The 20,599-nt window shown below is 43.4% G+C and overlaps 1 protein-coding gene across 1 annotated transcript in view; it reads left to right on the forward strand.

Annotated features, from left to right (window-relative positions):
* The window catches only part of dnal1 (dynein, axonemal, light chain 1), a 33,134-nt gene that overhangs the window by 11,486 nt on the left and 1,049 nt on the right, over nucleotides 1-20,599 (forward strand). Inside the window, exons 6-7 of the mRNA XM_078233174.1 lie at nucleotides 2,552-2,678; nucleotides 18,875-19,015. Coding sequence (XP_078089300.1) covers nucleotides 2,552-2,678; nucleotides 18,875-19,015 — 268 coding nt within the window. The remainder of the gene's footprint in view (nucleotides 1-2,551; nucleotides 2,679-18,874; nucleotides 19,016-20,599) is intronic.

Raw genomic sequence — 20,599 nt, forward strand, 5'->3', positions numbered from 1 at the left:
TTTGATCAAAGCGTTCAAGATGAAATTGGATTATTATCTGAGAAGGAAGAATGTGCAATTCTATAGGGAGACGGCAGCGGAATGGCATGAGGTGAATTTATCCTTTAGAGGACAAGAGCAGACACGATGACAGATGGTCTCCTCCTATGATTCTCTAATTCTGGTCTCAAGCGCTTTTCCAATTTTAATTACTTCACCGTTGGCTTTCAGCTGTCTGGATCCTAAGTTTTGGAATTCCAACTCTAAACCAATCTGCCTCATATTCTCCTCTCTTATTGGTTCCTTAAAACCTATCCTTTTGAACAAGCTTTTGGTCATCTCCTTGCTATCCAGCTCTCAAATTTGCAGAGCATGATCTTGACATGAGGGTGTTTTTCTGAATGGAGGTCTGTAACTAGTGGTGTTCCGCAGGGATCAGTGCTGGGACCTCTGCTGTTTGTAATATATATAAATGACTTGGAAGAAAACGTAGCTGGTCTGATTAGCAAGTTTGAGGATGATACTAAGATTGGTGGAGTTGCGAATAGTGATGAAGATTGTCAGAGAATACAGCAGGATATAGATAGGCTGGAAAAATGGACGGAGAAATGGCAGATGGAATTTAATCCAGCCAAAGGTGATGCATTTTGGTGGATCCAATTCAGGTAAGAGCTATAAAATAAATGGCAGAACCATCAGGAGCATAGACACACAGAGAGATCTGGGAGCACAGGTCCACAGATCTTTAAGTGACAGCACAGGTGGAAAAGGTGGTGAAGAAAGCATATGGCATGGGACATCGAGTATAAAAGTTGGCAAATTATGTTACAGTTGCATAAAACATTGGTTAGGCCACATTTGGGATACTGTGCCCAATTCTGGTCACCACACTATCAGAAGGACGTGGAGGCTTTGGAGAGAGTACAGAAAAGGTTTACCAGGATGTTGCCTGGTATGGAGGGTATTAGCTATGAGGAGAGATTGAAGAAACTGGGATTGTTCTCCCTCGAAAGATGGAGGCTGAGGGACGACCTGATAGAAATTTATAAAATTATGAGAAGTATAGATAGGGTGAATAGTTGGAAGTTTTTTCCCAGGGCAGAAATGACAATTACAAGGGGGTAAAGGTTCAAGATAAGGGGGGAAAGGTTCAGTGGAGATGTGCGGGGGACGTTTTTTGCACACAGGGTGGTGGGGGCCTGGAATGCACTGCCAAGTGAGGTGGTTGAGGCAGTTATGTTAGCCACACTTGAGACATCTTGATAGGCATACGAACAAATGGGGAATAGAGGGATATAAACGGCTGGTCTAGATAGGACAACGTGATCGGCGCAGGCTTAGAGGGCCGAAGGACCTGTTCCTGTGCTGTACTGTTCTTTGTTCTTTGTATTAGCTCCAGGCCATTCTGGAGTGAAACCAAGAAACATTTTTTCACGTAAAGGGTAATCTGGAATATTCTTCCGAAAAGAGGGGTTGGTGGGGAGGGGGGGTTCAATTGAAATTTTGTGTTCCAAATTTCGACTAAAATAAAGGCAAAATACTGCAGGTGTTAGTAGTTGAACTGCTAGATGATGCTACAAGAAGTTACATTAACCCTGTTTCTCTCTCCACAGATTCTGCCAAGCCTGATGAATTATTCCAGCATTTTTTGTTTTTATTCCAGATCCCATCGCGGCACAATGAATTAGTACTCCTGCCTCACAGCGCCAGGGACCTGGGTTCAATTCCAGCCTTGGGTGACTGTCTGTGTGGAGTTTGCTTCCCGTGTTTGCATGGGTTTCCTCCAGATGCTCCAGTTTCCTCCCACAGTCCAAAGATGTGTGGGTTAGCTGGATTGGCCATGCTAAATTGCCCCTTAGTGTCATGAAGGTTAGCAGGGTTACAGGGATAGGGCCTGGTTGGGATTGTTGTCGGTGCAGACTCTTCCTGCACTGTAGGAATTCAATGGTCTATGATCTGTGTGTGAAGAAGTGTTTTCAGATATCACCCCTTAAGGTTATTCCCCTCATTCTGGACTTCCCCAGTTGAGGAAATAGTTTATCTTTATCTACCCCATAAATTCCTTTAATCATCTTAAACGCTTGAATCAAATCACCCCTTATATATTTTCTATACTTGAGGAAATACAAGCCTAGTCAATCAAATCTGTTCTCGTAACTGAAGCCTGTTCACTCCTTGCACCATTCTGGTGAATCTGCACTGTCTCCCGTCCTAGGTTAGTGTATTCTTCCAGAGATCCAGTGCATAGAACTGAACACACTCCGCATAGTCTAACCAGACCTCTGTACCACTGTAACATAACTTCCACTCCTTTGTCTTCCAACCCTCTTGAGCCAAAGGCTAAAATCCATTAGTATTTTAAATTACTTTTTGTAGCTATTCACTGGGTTTTACTGATTCCTGGCTTGCTAATTAGCTTCAATAATGCAATGGCACGTCCACCTGCCTATTGCTCGATCTGACTTGAAAATCCTTTTTTGAGTTTAATTCATAAATCCTGTGCTGTATGTCAAATTAGTGGTACAAAGGGACTCTTAAAATTTGATGTTGTAATTAGTTTTACTTTCTCCAGGAGGCAGTGGGGGAAACGCTGGAAGAGTTGTGGATTTCGTATAACTTGATTGAGAAGCTTAAAGGAATTCATGCCATGAGGAAGCTTCGAGTACTGTACATGTCGAACAATCTAGTGAAGGATTGGGGTATGCTTCATTTCCTTTCAAAGAGGAAGACTTGCATTTAAAGAGTGTCTTTCACAAGCTGGGTATTTACCAAAATGCTTTTCAGTCAATTAAAGATTGTTGAGGTGTAGTCACTGTTGTAATGTAGGAAATGGGACTGTGAATTTGTACACAGCAAACTCCCCAAAAGTGACAATGGCCAGATAATCAATTTTTATGTGTTGGTTGAAGGAAGGCACCTGGGAAAACACCCCTCCTTCTTCAAAATGGGATCTTTTATGTCCACCTGAGAAGACAGCCAGGGCCTTGGTTTAACATCTCTGGGTGGCACGGTGGTTAGCGCTGCTGCCTCACAGCACCATGGACCCTGGTTCAATTCCAGTTTTGGGTGACTCTGTGTGGAGTTTGCACATTCTCCCTGTATTTGCGTGGGTTTCCTCCGGGTGCTCTGGTTTCCTCTCATAGTCCAAGGATAGCTGGTTAGCTGGATTGGCCATGCTAAATTGTCCCTTATGAAATACAGGTTAGAGGGATTATGTGGAGTTGGTGCAGGCGCAATGGGCCGAATGGCAGCCTCCTGCACTTTAGGGATTCTATTCTATGATTCTAAGACAAAATTTCCAACAGTGCTGTGCTGAAATGTCAGCCTAGATTATGGGTTCAAATCTCTGGATTGCGATTTGAATCTACAATGTTCTGACAGAGGCAAGAGCAATATCACCTAGCTTCTGTTGGTACCTTTGTGACTTAGTTAAAGCTTTCTGATTCCATTAATGTATTCTGTTGCTCTATTGAACACAGAATCAGCACATTGAATTGCTATATTCGGTGAGTTCCTGACCTTAACACTGATCCCAAGGTAGCAAATGGAAGTCCATCTCCCTATTCGTGGGATTCTAACTACAATTTTCCAAATTTCCCTTGACTCAAGAATTGTTCCTTTTAGATTGGAGCATTGTGTGTGCTGTTTGAGAGGTGAGAGCAGCAATTCAGGGAATTATATCCAGCCTAACATTTGTTGTTGGAAAACTGCTGGAATCTATAATTAAAAATAGGATGACTGAACATGTTGAAATTTTTCCTTGTCAATCAAAAATCCCTCAAATTCTTGAATCTATTCAATGGTCCAGCATCTGTTGTTATTTGCGGTAGAGAATTTCAAAGATTCACAACCTCCAAGAGGAGAAATTCCTCCTTAACTCTGTCTTAAATGGGAGACCCCTTGTTCTGAAACTGTGCCCCCTAGTTCTGGATTCTCCCTCAACATGGAACATCCTCTTAGCATCTTACCTTGTCCTGTCCCCTTAGAATCACATGTTTCAATAAAATCACCTCTCCTTCTAAACTCCAGTGATTATAGGTCCAACCTGCTTAACCTTTCTTCATAAGACAACCTTTGAATCAACTTGGTGAACTTTCTCTGAAGTCATGATGTGGAGATGCCGACATTGGACTGGGGTAGGGCACAGTTGTGTTGTGAGATTTCTTACTTCTCTGAAGTGCCTTCAACCAAGTTAAATCCCTCCTCTAGATATGATCTCGCCAACGCTCTGTATAGTTGTAACATACCTCCCTACTTTCATATTCCAGCCTCCTTACAATAAAGACTCCCATCCCATTTGCCATGCTGAGCCTGCATGCTAACTTATATGCTTCATGTCCCAGTCTCCCAGATCCCTCTGCACCTCAGCGTTCTGCAGTCTTTCTCTATTTAAATAATATTCTGCTTTATTATTCCTTCCTAAGTGGACAAACTCACATTTTTCACCTTCTACTTCATCTGCTAATTTTTTGCCCATTCACTTAACCTACATCTAAATCCCTTTGCAGATTGTGTGTTCCCCTCGCAACTTGCTTTTCCACCTATCTTTGTATCAGTAACAGATTTGGCTATGATACAGTCAGTTCCTTCAGTCAAGTCATTCATATAGATTGTAAATAGTTGAGGTCATGGTGCAGATCTCCTAATCTATTATTTATAATTGGCAACCTATTATTTGCCAACCTGAAGATGACCCATTTATCCTGATTGGTTATCTATTCATGCTAATATATTCCGCACCATGAGCTCTTATTTTTTGAAATAAACTTATATTATAGGATATTGTCTAAAAATTACAGCCAGACCTTTCAGGAGTGAAATGAGGGAAACACTTTGGAACTCTTGTGCAAAGGGCAATTGATGTTGAATCAATTATTATTATAAATCTGAAATTGATAAGATTTTTGTTAACCAACGAGATTAAGGGATATGAGGCAACGGTGAGTTTATGGCATGAGACTGCTGATCAGCTGTGATCTCACTAAATGACAGAACAGGCTCAAGGGGTTGAATGGTTCATGTGTTTCTAGATTTAGTGCAGCAGTCTGAGCTACACTTGTGCCATCTTGTGGCCAATTGTAGAATGGCATTGCAAGAGTTCTGAGATTGTGACTTTCAATGCTGTCTGTCCCCACTAGGAATGGGACTAAATTAGACAACATTTTTAAAGAGCTGGCACAGGCGTGAGGGGTCAAATGGCAACCTTCTGTTTTATAATGGCCTGTAATGGTCTTTTTTAACTTTTTGGAGTGAGAAACATTAAATCAGCTAGAATTTAAAATCCTTAACTTCGTCTAGGAAACAACAGGGAAAAGAGCACTGGGAGATCCTGAAAAAAGAGAGAACTTGCATTTGTATAGCACCCTTTGCAACCTTGGAATATCCCAAAGCCCTCTACAGTCAATGGCGTACTTTTGAAGTGTAGTCACTATTGTGGGGAAAGGTGGCAAGCAATTTGAGCAGAGCAAGGTCAACAATGTGGTAATGGCAAGTGAGGAATAAATATTGGCCAGGTTAACAAGAAGAACTTCACTGCTCTTTGAATAATACCCTTGCAGCCATCTGAGGAGACAGATGGGGCTTTGGCTCATTGTCTCATCCAATACTGCACTCAGAGTGTCAACCTAGGCTATGTATTCAGCTTTGGAGTGGCACTTGAACCTGCTGTCTTCTGACTAAGGTGAGAATGGGACCAACTTAACCACAGTTGACTTTATTTTGACACAGTTCTGAAGTATCTCTCAACAAACACAATGGACTCCCTGAACATCTTCAACCCACTCCATTTCAGTTCAAGGCGGCACAGTGGTTAGCACTGCTGCCTCAGTGCCAGGGACCCAGGTTTGATTATGGCCTTGGGTGACTCTGGAGTTTATATATTCTCCCCATGTCTGCATGGGTTTCCTCTGGGTTCCTCCCACATTTCAAAGATGTGTGCAAGTGAGGTGGAGTGGCAATGTTAAATGCACGAGGTTATGGGGATAAGGCAGGGGTGTGGACCCTATGAAATGCTCTTTCAGAGAGTCAGTGCAGACTCGCTGGGCAGAATGGCCTCATTCTGCACTGTAGGGATTCTATGGTACTATGATTAAAGCAAGATGCAGTTGTAAAAATACTTCAGTATGCAGCACCATAACTTACAGATATAAAGAGAAGAAAATAAAAGTGAAAGAAAACTTCTTCATCCCACCATAATTATGATACGGTTACTGCAGTGGCAGAACTGACCTAATTCAGAATTGATCTGCTCTGTAGCACAGTGATCATCTTCCAATAATGCATTTCTCTAATCTTTCTGCTGTTGTACAATATCAGACTAATGCAGCCCCAAACTGTTAAATTTCTCTTGCCAATTTTGCTGGAAAAATGATGGTATGAGCAATCCCATTTGAAAGCACCTTAGTGCTTTGATTATTTTGATCCTTTGCTTATATCATTTTGATTCCTTATTAATATTCCACCTCTAAGGCTCAGGATACTAACCTATTAACAGAGAGGTGTCTGCCCTTTTGTGCCACAATACTTGCATGCCCTAGGTGACAATCTGCCATTACAGAGTTGACTGGAGTGAGGAGTTTTAGGATGTCGAGAGTTTGTCGCTATGAACTAATTCAGTATTTGGCATTTGTATAGTGTTTCATGTCCTCAGGACATCCCAAAGCCCATCAATCCTGTTCACTCGCAAAGTCCTCCTTACTACGTCTGGAACTTGTGCCAGAATTAGGAGAGGTGTCCTACAGACTAGTCAAGCAACAGCCTGACGCAGTTATGCTCACCAAATCTTACAGCCAATATCCCAGTCTTCTCCATCACCATCCCTGGTGATGGGGTGGCACGGTGGCACAATGGTTAGCACTGCTGCCTCACAACGTCAGGGACCCGGGTTCGATTCCCCGCTTGGGTCACTGTCTGTGTGGAGTTTGCACGTTCTCCCCGTGTCTACATGGGTTTCCTCCGGGTGCTCTGGTTTCCTCCCACTTTGTGAAAGACGTGCTGGTTAGGTGCATTGACCCGACAGGTGCTGGACTAGGGGACTGCAATGAAGTGTTAATGTAAGCCCTACCTGTGACTAATAAATAAACTTTAAACTTTAACCTTTGGTTATTACCACCATAAGAGTAGTCCCGGAAAAGGCGGCATCACAGTGGCAATGGGAAGGAGTGGCCTTGGCAGTCCCGAACATTAAATTTTTTAAATATACAATACTGGTGGGAAGTGAGTTCCAAGATTCTGATCCCATGACTGTGAAGGAATGGTGATTTGGTTCCAACAGGCCCGGATGGAATGCATCCCAGGGTACTGAAAGAAATGTCAGAGGTAATAGCGGATGCGTTAGTGGTTATTTATCAAAATTAGTTGGATTCTGGGGTAGTGCTGGCGGATTGGAAAACAGCTAATGTTAAGCCGCTGTTTAAAAAAGGAAATAGACAAAAGGCGGGTAACTACAGGCCAGTTAGCTTAACGTCTGTAGTTGGGAAAATGCTGGAATCCATCATTAAAGAAGAAATAGCAGGCCATCTGGATAAGAATGGTTCGATTAAGCAGAGGCAGCATGGATTCATGAGGGGAAAGTCGTGCTTGACGAACTTGTTGGATTTTTATGAAGATGTGACTAGTGCGGTTGACGGAGGGGAACCGGTGGATGCGGTGTTTTTGGATTTCCAAAAGGCGTTTGATAAGGTGCCTCACAAAAGGTTGCTGAAGAAGATTGGGTCACATGGAGTTGGGGGTCGGGTGTTAGGGTGGATTGGGGATTGGCTATCCGACAGGAAGCAGAGAGTCGGAATAAATGGGTGCTTTTCTGGTTGGCAGATGGTAACTAGTGGCGTGCCGCAGGGATCGGTACTGGGGCCTCAACTATTTACCATTTATATAGACTATCTGGAGGAGGGGACTGAGTGTAGGGAAACAAAGTTTGCAGACAACACAAAGATAAGTGGAAAAGTGAATCGTGTGGAGGGTGTAGAAGGTCTGCAGAGAGATTTGGACAGGCTGAGTGAGTGGGCGAGGATCTGGCAGATGGAGTATAACGTTGACAAATGTGAGGTTATTCACTTTGGAGGAAATAATAGCAAATTGGATTATTATCTAAATGGAAAAAAATTACAACATGCTACTGTGCAAAGGGACCTGGGGGCCCTTGTGCATGAGACGCAAAAACCCAGTCTGCAGGTGCAACAGGTGATCAAGAAGGCAAATGGGATGTTGGCCTATATCGCAAGGGGGATAGAATATAAAAGCAGAGATGTCTTGCTGCATCTGTACAGGGCATTGGTGAGGCCGCAGCTGGAATACTGTGTGCAGTATTGGTCCCCTTATTTGCGGAAGGATATATTGGCCTTGGAGGGAGTGCAGAAAAGGTTCACCAGGTTGATACCGGAGATGAGGGGTGTTGATTATGAGGAGAGACTGAGCAGATTGGGTTTGTACTCGTTGGAATTTAGAAGGCTGAGGGGGGATCTTATAGAGACCTATAAGATAATGAAGGGGCTGGATAGGGTAGAAGTGGAGAGATTCTTTCTACTTAGAAAGGAAGCTAGAACTAGAGGGCACAGCCTCAAAATAAAGGGGGGTCAGTTTAGGACAGAGTTGAGGAGGAACCTCTTCTCTCAGAGGGTGGTGAAGTGGTGGAGGCTACCTAGTTGAATATGTTTAAATCACGGATAGATGGATTCCTGATCGGTAAGGGAATTAGGGGTTATAGGGATCAGGCGGGTAAGTGGAACTGATCCACTTCAGATCAGCCATGATCTTATTGAATGGCGGGGCAGGCTCGAGGGGCTAGATGGCCTACTCCTCCTCCTATTTCTTACGTTCTTATGTAAGGAGTCTAACAACACCAGGTTAAAGTCCAACAGGTTTATTTGGTAACAAACGCCACTAGCTTTCGGAGCACTGCTCCTTCGTCCGGAACTGGGCTGAAAAATGGCAGATGGCGTTTAACCCTGATAAACATGAGGTGATTCATTTTGGTAGGACAAATTTAAATGTGGATTACAGGGTCAAAGGTAGGGTTCTGAAGACTGTGGAGGAACAGAGAGATCTTGGGGTCCATATTGCCACTCCAGTGGATAGAGCTGTGAAGAAGGCCTATAGTGTGTTAGCTTTTATTAACAGGGGGTTGGAGTTTAAGAGCCATGGGGTTATGCTGAACTGTTCAGGACCTTGGTGAGACCACATTTGGAATATTGTGTGCCGTTCTGGTCACCTCACTATAAGAAGGATGTGGAAGCGCTAGAAAGAGTGCAAAGGAGATTTACCAGGATGCTGCCTGGTTTGGAGGGTAGGTCTTATGAGGAAAGGTTGAGGGAGCCAGGGCTGTTCTCTCTGGAGCGGAGGAGGCTGAGGGGAGACTTAATAGAGGTTTATAAAATGATGAAGGGGATAGATAGAGTGAACGTTCAAAGACTATTTCCTCGGGTGGATGGAGCTATTACAAAGGGGCATAACTATAGGGTTCATGGTGGGGGAGATATAGGAAGGATGTCCAAGGTAGGTTCTTTACTCAGAGAGTGGTTGGGGTGTGGAATGGACTGCCTGCAGTGATAGTGGAGTCAGACACTTTAGGAACATTTAAGCAGTTATTGGATAGGCACATGGAGCACACCAGGATGATAGGGAGTGGGATAGCTTGATCTTGGTTTCAGATAAAGCTCGGCACAACATCGTGGGCCGAAGGGCCTGTTCTGTGTTCTATGATCGTATTGAATGGCGGAGCAGGCTCGAGGGGTCGGATGGCCTACTCCTGCTCCTGGTTCTTATGTTTAAAGTGGGTAGATCCAGATTGATCAAATGGAATAGGCTGAATGAAGTTCCTAATTAGACAAAGCTTGTCGATGATACTTAAATAAATAACTTCAATCCTCTCATAGCAAACTTCTTGTAGTAGTGGATTCAAGCTAATGACCATCAGAGCTCTTATTATTGAGGCTTGAAATTTTCACACTGGTAAGAGATGTCAGTGCTGAAGAATGTATGGCTCAGTGAGAAACACTCGAATCCCTGTCAGGTTGTGGATTCAACTCCCGTTCCAGAAGCCTGGGCCCATAACCTTGGTTCACACTCAGCTTGGTACTGAGGGAGTGCTGCAAAGTCAGAAGAACACTTAGTCACTCAAACTGTTCCACAATTCAGTAAGATCATAACTGATTTGCAACCTAACTCGGTATACCTGCCTTTGCCCCTTATCCTTTAAAACCTTTGGCTACAAATGTTTCATCAATCTTAGATTTAAAATTTACAATTGATCTCGCATCAATTGCCGTCTGAGGAAGACAGTTTCAAGTTTTGCTTCATGTGTAGAAATACTTCCCAATTTCACTCCTGAAAAGGTCCGGTTCTAATTTTTAGGCTATGTCTCCTAAATCTGAACTCCCCAGCCAATGGGAAATTGCTTCTCTCTGTCTCACCTATATGTTCCCCTTAAAAAATTAATAACTTTGACCGGGGCCTGATGCGCTGTCTTTCATATAAGATACTAAATCTTTTCTGCCCCCTCAGTTGTATGTGATAAAACTCATGGCACTTTTGGAAGAGCAGAGTCCCGGTCAATGTTTATCCTTAAACTAATGTCACTAAAATCGGTTTTCTCTCTTCTTTTGGTGGTATCTTGCTGTGTACAAATTGAATGCCTCTTTTGTATTACAATAGTGACTATACTTCAAAAGTACTTAATTGGCTGCACGTGCCTTGGGACATTCTGAGATTGTGAATAGTGCTGAACAAATGCAAGGCCTTTTTTTCTTCTGGTTTGTACACTGAGCATCAAATCTTCCCCTTCCTCTTGCCAGCAGCAGAAAGATGTTAAATCTCCAGTCTCATTCCACTTACTGTTTAAATCGATTTTAGCAAGCAGTGTATAGTGCAGCTTAAACTTGTATCATTTTGGAGCATTAACAAACATTTATCTGGGCTGGACTCCAGTCCCGATCCCATCAGAACTTTCCTGCATTGAAATCCTCTATTTTAAGTCTCGATCTGTTTAACTGTGTCAGTCTTTCTCTTTCCATCTCTCTCTCTCTCATGGATTTCAAGGGTATATTTTCTCATTCATGGGATAAAATGGAAATTGCCTATCCATACCCCTGATCCCTGTGTGGAAATTAGATTGGGGAGAGGGGGGGGTTATTTGCCAACGTTTCATTAATGACTTTGTTGATCATCTATATCTCTGACTCTGGGTGAGATTTGAACTCACTCAAAACACAGATAAAATTGGGCCCTTTGTCTCTGAATCTCAGAAATTTTAACTTTTAAGAGAAGGTGTGTTTGGAAGTGCGGGGGTGGGGGTGGTTAAAATCACTGAAATTGGCAACATATCGGAAAACCAGCTCCAACCTGCTGATTGCTGCATTCAACTGCGGTGCCAAGAGAGGTGGGTTATTAATTTCAGTATATTAATATCTCAGTAAGAGTAGTTTTAACATAGGTTTTGTGATTTAACTGTGCATCGCTGGGTTTCTCGGGCTTCCAGCAAGAACACCAAAATTAAGAGCAGGATAGGCCATGCAGCTTCTCAAGGCTGCACAACCGTTTAACAAGATCATGGCTGATCTGATTGTCAAAATCTCTTTAACTCCGTTTTGAATACATTCAATGACCCAGTCTACAGCTCTTTGGGGAAAAGAATTCCACAGACTCTCTGAAAAAACATTTCTCATTTTTAAACTCTCCTGTTGTAAGCTCCCCCCACATGGGAAAATACCCTGTCAAGTCCCCTCAAGACCTTTTATATTTTAGTAAGATCACCTCTCGTTCTTCTAAACTCCAATGCATTGGCCCATCCTGCTTAATCGTTCCTCATAAGTTTAAAGTTTATTTTTTATTAGTGTCACAAGTAGGCTTACATTAATACTGTAATGAAGTTGTTGTGAAAATCGTAAGATAGCCCCTCACCCCAAGAATCAATCAAATGAACCTTCTCTTTACTGCTTCTAATATCCTTTCTTGAGTAAGGAGACCAAAATTGTACACAGTACTGCAAATGTGGTCTAAATAAAGTCCTGTACAGCTGCAGCAACATTTCCCTACTTTTATACTTGATTCCCATTGCAATAAATACCAATATTCCATTTGCCTTCCTAATCACTTGCTGCACTTGCATACCTAACAAGACACCCAAATCCCTCCACCATGGAGCTCTGCAGCCTCTCACCATTTCAACAATATATTTCCTTTCTGTTCTTTCTGCCAAAGTGAACAGGTTAGTATTTTCCCACCTTGTACTTCATCTGCCAAATTTTTTTGCCCAGTCCCTTAACATATCTAAATCCCTCTGTAGACTCTATGTCCTCTTGACAACTTACCTTTTTTTGTGTCGTCATTAACTTTAGCTCCCATAAATCCAATCCCTTCTTCTAAATCATTGATATAGATTGTAAATAGTTGAGGTCCCAGGACTGATCCTTGTGGCATTTTATTGATAACATCTTACCAACCTGAAAATGACCCTTTATCCTTACTTTCTGCTTCTTGTTAGCTAACCAATCTTCTATCCGTGCTAATATGTCGCCACTTACACCATGAGCTCTTATTTTGTGTAGTAACTTTTGATGTGGCACTTTATTGAATGTCTTTAAGAACTCCACATCTATAGGTTTAGGCAGATATGTGAAATTATATTGCCGAGACTACGAGGTTATGAATTAATACTGTCTCATTGCACATTATGTGGAGATGCCGGTGTTGGACTGGGGTAAACACAGTAACGGTTTTAACAACACCAGGTTAAAGTCCAACAGGTTTATTTGGTAGCAAAGCTAATGGTATTTGCTACCAAATAAACCTGTTGTACTTTAACCTGGTGTTGTTAAAACTGTTACTGTCATTGCACATTACCAGGTTTAAAATAACCTGATGTCTGGTTGAGTCTAGATTTTAAAAATTTGTCCCTAATACACTCTTCCATCTTCCACACTACCTTTGCAAATCTGATTTGTCCAATCTATATAAAGATTAAAATCATGCACAATTATTGCCGAACCTTTCTTACAAGCCCCCATTACTTGTTCCTGTATACTGTCCTGCAGTGTAACAATTGTTAGGGGGCCTGTAAACTACTCCCATGAATGACTTCTTACTTTTGCTATTTCCTTATTTCTGTCCAAATCGATTCTACATCTTGAACTAAGGTAAGCTCTTAGAAGGTCATCTCTTACTATTGTACTAATATCATCCTTAATTAACAGAGCTACCCCACCAACCTTTCATAACTCTGTCCTTCTGAAACGTCAAGAATCCTCGAATATTTAGGTCCCTGCCTTGGTCACCTTGCAACTATGTCTCTGAAATAGCAGTCGCCTCATACATATTTATTTCTACTGGTGCTATCAATTTATCTGCTTTATTGCAAATGCTGTACACATTCATAAACAGTCTTTAATTCTGTCTTTATACCATTCTTGTACTCTCTAGCCTTATTGGTTGGTGCACTCTTAAGTTTATGCACTCTGTCCCTTCCTGCCCATTATGGTACCCATGTCATTACGCTGCTCTAATTTTTTCATTATTCATTGATTAGACATGGGTATCGCTGGCTGGGCCAGCATTTATTGCCCATCCAGATGCCCCGAAGCCTGCCACTCGATAGTGCAACCTTTTGGACTCATGCTATCAGCTGCAGAGAACTGTGTCTATCTCCCTGCCCATACTACCCCCCATTGCCCTAAATCCTCCCATTTGAATGGCTCCCTGCACCACTGCCATGGTCAGTTTGCTCATTCATCCTGCAGATCCTCTATAAGCTACAGAAACCATGAACCTGTCAGACAATTGCAAGGGCTGAGGCTCCTCCATTTTTACCTTCTCAAACCTCATTCCTGTCTCTCTTACGGTCACACCCTCCTGTCTCTGGACATGGACCAAATCAGAAGACCTTAGCCCAAGGACTGCCTAATGGAACAAATATCCAGGCAACAATTCCCCTTCCTGATGCATCCCAGTGTCTGAAGCTCAGCTTCCAGCTCACTAACTCTGAACTGAGGTTCCTCAAGTCACAGGTGTTCTGTGTCCTCTTCCACATCAAGGAGGGAGAGAAGAAATTGGAGTGAGCGTAAAGGATGGCACAGTGGTTAACACTCTTGCTTCACAGCGCCAGGGACCCAGGTTCGAATCCGGCCTTGGGTGACTGTGTGAAGTTGCATGTTCTCCCTGTGTGCGTGGGTTTTCTTCGGGTGCTCCGATTTCCTCCCACAGTCCAAAGATGTATAGATTAGGTGGATTGACCATGATCAATGTGCAGGGTTTTGGAGTAGGGCTTGAGGACTGAGCCTAGGAAGAGTGCTGTCTTGGAGGGTCAGTGAAGACCTAATGGCCTCCTGCACTGTAGGAGTTCTATGAATGTGTTAAACAGTTGGATGAACAGCATTTGTTGAGGGTAACTGAGGGAGAAGTATAACTTTGCATTAAAGTTGGGGGTGTGAGTGTCAGTATGGTCAGAGATGGGGACGTATGAGGAGATGAAATTTGGCAGAGTTTGTATGTTCCTGTCAGGATTAAAGGCAAAGTAAATAGGAATAAGGAACCTTGGTTCTCAAGGGAGATTGTAACACTGATTAAGAGGAAGAGAGAGTTGTATGAAATGTACAGGCAGCAAGGAACACATCAGATGCTCGAGGAGTATAAAAAGTGCAAGAAGCTACTTAAGAGGGAAATCAGGAGGGCTAAAAGAAGACATGAGGTTGCTTTGGCAGACAGAGTGAAGGAAAATCCAAAGAGCTTCTATAGGTATGTTAGGAGCAAAAGGATAGTGAGGGATAAAATTGGTCCTCTTGAAGACCAGAGTGGTACACTGTGTATGGAACCAAAAGAGATGGGGGAGATACCAAATGGGTTTTTTGCATCCGTATTTACTGAGGAAACGGGCATGGAGTCTACGGAAATAGGGCAAACTGGTAGGGAGGCCATGGAACCTTTACAGATTAAAGGGGAGGAGGTGCTCGCTGTCTTGAGGCAAATCAGAGTGGATAAATCCCCAGGACCGGACAGGGTATTCCCACGGACCTTGAGGGAAGCTAGTGTTGAACTTGCAGGGGCCCTGGCAGACATATTTAAAATGTCAGTATTCACGAGGGAGGTGCCGGATGATTGGAGGGTGGCTCATGTTGTTCCGTTGTTTAAAAAAGGTTCCAAAAGAAATCCGGGAAATTATCGGCCGGTAAGTTTGACGTCGGTGGTGGGCAAGTTATTGGAAGGTGTGATAAGGGATAGGATCTACAAATATTTGGATAGACAGGGACTTATTAGGGAGAGTCAACATGGCTTTGTGCGTGGTAGGTCATGTTTGACCAATCTATTAGAGTTTTTCGAGGAGGTTACCAGGAAAGTGGATGAAGGGAAGGCGGTGGATGTTGTCTACCTGGATTTCAGCAAGGCCTTTGACAAGGTCCCTCATGGGAGGTTAGTTAGGAAGGTTCAGTCGCTAGGTATACATGGGGAGGTTGTAAATTGGATAAGACACTGGCTCAATGGAAGAAGTCAGAGAGTGGTTGTGGATGATTGCTTCTCTGAGTGGAGGCCTGTGACTAGTGGTGTGCCGCAGGGATCGGTGTTGGGTCCATTGTTGTTTGTCATCTATATCAATGATCTGGATGATAATGTGGTAAATTGGATCAGCAAGTTTGCTGATGATACAAAGATTGGAGGTGTAGTGGACAGTGAGGAAGGTTTTCAAAGCTTGCAGAGGGATTTGGACCAACTAGAAAAATGGGCTGAAAAATGGCAAATGGAATTTAACGCAGACAAGTGTGAGATATTGCACTTTGGAAGGACAAACCAAAGAAGAACGTACAGGGTAAATGGTAGGACTCTGAAGAGTGCAGTTGAACAGAGGGATCTGGGAATACAGGTACAGAATTCCCTAAAAGTGACGTCACAGGTGGATAGGGTCGTAAAGAGTGCCTTTGGTACATTGGCCTTTATAAATCGGAGTATCGAGTATAAAAGTTGGAGTGTTATGGTGAGGTTATATAAGGCATTGGTGAGGCCGAATTTGGAGTATTGTGTACAGTTTTGGTCACCTAGTTACAGGAAGGATGTAAATAAGATTGAAAGAGTGCAGAGAAGGTTCACAAGGATGTTGCCGGGACTTGAGAAGCTGAGTTACAGAGAGAGATTGAATAGGTTGGGACTTTATTCCCTGGAGCGTAGAAGATTGAGGGGAGATTTGATAGAGGTGTATAAGATTTTGATGGGTATAGATAGAGTGAATGCAAGCAGGCTTTTTCCGCTGAGGCGAGGGGAGAAAAAAACCAGAGGGCATGGGTTAAGGGTGAAAGGAGAAAAGTTTAAAGGGAATATTAGGGGGGGCTTCTTCACGCAGAGAGTGGTGGGAGTGTGGAATGAGCTGCCGGATAAAGTGGTAAATGCGGGGTCACTTTTAACATTTAAGAAAAACTTGGACGGGTTCATGGATGCGAGGGGTGTGGAGGGATATGGTCCAAGTGCAGGTCAGTGGGACTAGGCATAAAATGGTTCGGCACAGACAAGAAGGGCCAAAAGGCCTGTTTCTGAGCTGTAATTTTCTATGGTTCTAAATGTGTAGATGGGTGGATGCAGCTGTAGGGTGAGTTGGTGTATGGAATTATGGAATCACAAAGGAGAGGGATGTGTTGACTGGGCGTGTCTCGGAGGGGAGTGTTGACCCGTTAGAGAAAATCTCCATTACAAGGGAGGAAGTGTTAAGTTTTTTAGGGAATATAAAGACTGACAAATCCCCAGGGCCTGATGGAATCTATCCAAGGCTGCTCAGGAAGATGAGAGATGAAATCGCTGGGCCTCTGACGCAAATCTTTGTCTCGTCACTGGACACAGGTGAGGTTCCAGAGGATTGGAGGATAGCTAATGTGGTCCCGTTATTTAAGAAGGGTAGGAAGGATAACCCGGGAAATTATAGGCCGGTGAACTTGACGTCCGTGGTAGGGAAGTTGTTGGAGAGGATTCTTAGAGATAGGATGTATGCGCATTTAGAAAGGAATAAACTCATTGACGATAGTCAGCATGGTTTTGTGAGAGGGAGGTCATGCCTCACTAACCTGGTGGAGTTTTTTGAAGAAGTGACTAGAATGGTTGATGAGGGAAGAGCCGTGGATGTCGTCTATATGGACTTTAGTAAAGCGTTTGACAAAGTCCCTCATGGTAGGTTGGTGCAAAAGGTTGGATCTCATGGGATAAAGGGGAAGGTGGCTAGATGGGTGGAGAACTGGCTTGGTCACAGAGGGTGGTAGTGGAAGGGTCTTTTTCCGGCTGGATGCCTGTGACTAGTGGTGTTCCACAGGGCTCCATATTGGGACCTCTGCTGTTTGTGATTTATATAAACGATCTGGAAGAAGGTGTAACTGGGGTGATCAGTAAGTTTGCGGACGACACGAAAATGGCTGGACTTGCAGATAGTGAGGAACATTGTCAGAGGCTACAGAAGGATATAGATAGGCTGGAAATCTGGGCAAAGACATGGCAGATGGAGTTCAATTCAGATAAATGCGAAATGATGCATTTTGGTAGAACTAACGTAGGGGGGAGCTATATGATAAATGGCAGAACCATAAAGGGTGTAGATACGCAGAGGGACCTGGGTGTGCAAGTCCACAGATCCTTGAAGGTGACGTCACATTTGGAGAAGGTAGTGAATAAGGCATATAGCATGCTTGCCTTTATAGGACGAGGCATAGAGTATAAAAGTTGGGGTCTGATGTTGCAGTTGTATAGAATCTTGGTCTGGCCGCATTTGGAATACTGCGCCCAGTTCTGGTCGCCACACTACCAGAAGGACGTGGAGGCTTTAGAGAGAGTGCAGAGGAGGTTTACCAGGATGTTGCTTGGTATGGAAGGGCTTAGTTATGAGGAAAGATAGGATAAACTAGGGTTGTACTCACTGGAAAGACGGAGGAGGAGGGGTGACCTAATAGAGGTGTATAAAATTATGAAAGGCATGGATAGGGTGAATGGTGGGAAGCTTTTTCCCAGGTCGGTGGTGACGTTCACGAGGGGTTGTAGGTTCAAGGTGAGGGGGGGGGGGGGTGGGAGGTTTAACACGGATATCAGAAGGACGTCTTTTACACAGAGGGTGGTGGGGGCCTGGAATGCGCTGCCGGGCAAGGTGGTGGAGGCGGACGCACTGGGAACGTTTAAGACTTATCTGGATAGCCACATGAATGGAGTGGGAATGGAGGGATACAAAAGAATGGTCTAGTTTGGACCAGGGAGCGGTGCGGGCTGTGCTGTATTGTTCTTTGTTCTTTGTTATGTGCAGGAGTAGGCTTGAGAAAGCAGAGTAAGGGGGTTGTGCCACAGCACTCAACTTTCGTGCACTGATTAAATCATTAAACCGTTTTCAGCACTGTATGCAGTAAGGTGGCACCATACACCTCCAGCCGTGACACCTTGCTTTCAGCAGTATGCTGCTACCTCCCATCATCTACCTGCCAGAACCCCCAGCGTCACATACAGGGAGGCATCACTAAAGCAAGCTGCAGACTTGAAGCACTGAGATTCCGTTCTGACAGTTCAATCTCCCATCTTCAGAATCCATCAAGTGCCATCTTTGCAAACCTAAAAGTCAGATACAAATGATTATTAAAAAGCCGTTTATAGAAGCGTTGCACCTACTTCTGGGTTTCCCACCTGATACCCCCAAGCTCCCAGCATGCTGTCATCTCTGACTTCTTATAGAATCATAAAGTCATACAGTGCAGAGGCCCATCAAGTCTGCACTGATGCACGAGAAACACCAGACCTCCACCTAATTCCATTTGCCAGCGCTTGGCTAATAACCTTGAATGTTATGATGTAGTAAGTGCTCTTTCTTCTTTTTGTCTCCCTTGTACTCATCTGTCCATCAGCCTGTTTTTCTGACTCTTGCATGTGCACAACTTTGACTGTATTCTTGTTTTAACTTTAGCTGAGTTTGGCAAACTGGCTGATCTTCCTAATCTGGTCGACCTTGTCTTCGTGGGAAATCCTATTGAAGAGAAATACTCGTCTGAAGGCAGCTGGGTGGAGGAAGCAACAAAGAGGCTCACTCGGTTGAAGAAGCTGGACGGTATGTTAGTTCTACCCATTACTCCTGTTGTAGAAGTAAACCATTCATATCTACAAGAACTAGTGAACTTCTGTGTTATTAATTATCAGTTAACCTGATTCCTTTCACATTCCAGCATAAATGGTGAGCCACATTACAAAACATAAAGCCACCATAAATGTTATTTTGTTCAATAATTTGTGTTTATATAGCATCTTTATATGTTGTAAAACATCCCAAGATACTTCATAGGTGCATAATCAGTCAAAATTTGACACCGAGTCACTCAAGGATATATTAGGAAGGTGACCAAAAGCTTGGTTGAATAGGTAGATTTTAAGGAATTACTTAAATGAGAAAAGAGAGGTGGAGGGGTTCAGGGACAGAATTTCAGAGCTCAGGATCCAAGTAGTTGAAGACACATCGACTAACGGTAGAGCAAGTGAAATCTGGGATGTGCAAGAAGCCAGAATTAAAGGAGTGTGGAGTTAGAAAACATAGTAACTACAAGCAGGAGTAGGCCACTTGGCCCTTCAAGCCTGCTCCGCCATTCATCTTGATCATGGCTGATCATCAAATGCAATATCCTTCCCCCATATTTCTTGATCCCTTTAGCCCCAAGAGCTATATCTAATTTCTTCTTGAAATCAGACAACGTTTTGGCCTCAACTACTTTCTGTGGTAGTGAATTCCACACATTCACCACTCTATGGGTGAAGACATTTCTCCTCGACTCAGTCCTAAAAGGTTTACCCCTTATCCCCAAACTATGACCCCTAGTTCTAGAGTTCTTGGGTTGTGGGGCTGGTGGCCATTATAGAACTAGGGAGGGATGACGCCATGTACAGAGTTTTGAATGACCTCAAGTTTACAAAGTATGCAAGATGGGAGGCCAACCAGGAGAATACTAAGAAAGAGGTAAACAAGTCAGATATTCACACAGTGGATCTCTTGAAGTGAGGTAGTGCATGCTGATGGACTTTGGTTTGGGGATTTCCCTTTCTAGCAAACTTCACAAGGGAAGAGAATTCACAGCCTCAGAGGGGTCATACCAACAGAATGATGATTTCATGACTTAAAATGGATTTTGTCACATCAAGAATAGTTCAGCCCACAAGAGTCCTGATCTCCATATTATGAAGGAACAAACAAGATTTGCAACTGTAAAATTACAGCTATTGGGAAAGATTGAACAGGCTGGAGCTCTTTTCTCTAGAAAAGAGAAGATTGCAAAGTGCCCTCATAGACATCCTAAAAGTAATGAAGGTGCTTGATAGGGTTGACTGATAGAGTAGACATAAAGAAGATGTTTCCACTTAGGGAAATAAATAATCCGTTAAAGAATGCGGAGAATCTCAGCCTGTTTCTGTGCTGTATATATAATTCTATTTAGTTTGCAGCATGTATGCAATGTCCAGACAGTGAGGGAAGTGTGTAACCGGAAAAAAAGCAAATGTCAGCTGTGGCTCAGTGCTCTGAGTCATGAGTTTAGGTCTCCCTTCAGAGGCTCCAGCGCACAATCTGGGCTAATATGCCAGTGCTTTACTAAGTCAATGCTTCATTGTCTGGAGGTTCCCACTTTTGGATTAAACTTTTAATCAAGGT

Source organism: Mustelus asterias, chromosome 18, assembly GCF_964213995.1.
Source record: "Mustelus asterias chromosome 18, sMusAst1.hap1.1, whole genome shotgun sequence".
NCBI lineage: Eukaryota > Metazoa > Chordata > Chondrichthyes > Carcharhiniformes > Triakidae > Mustelus > Mustelus asterias.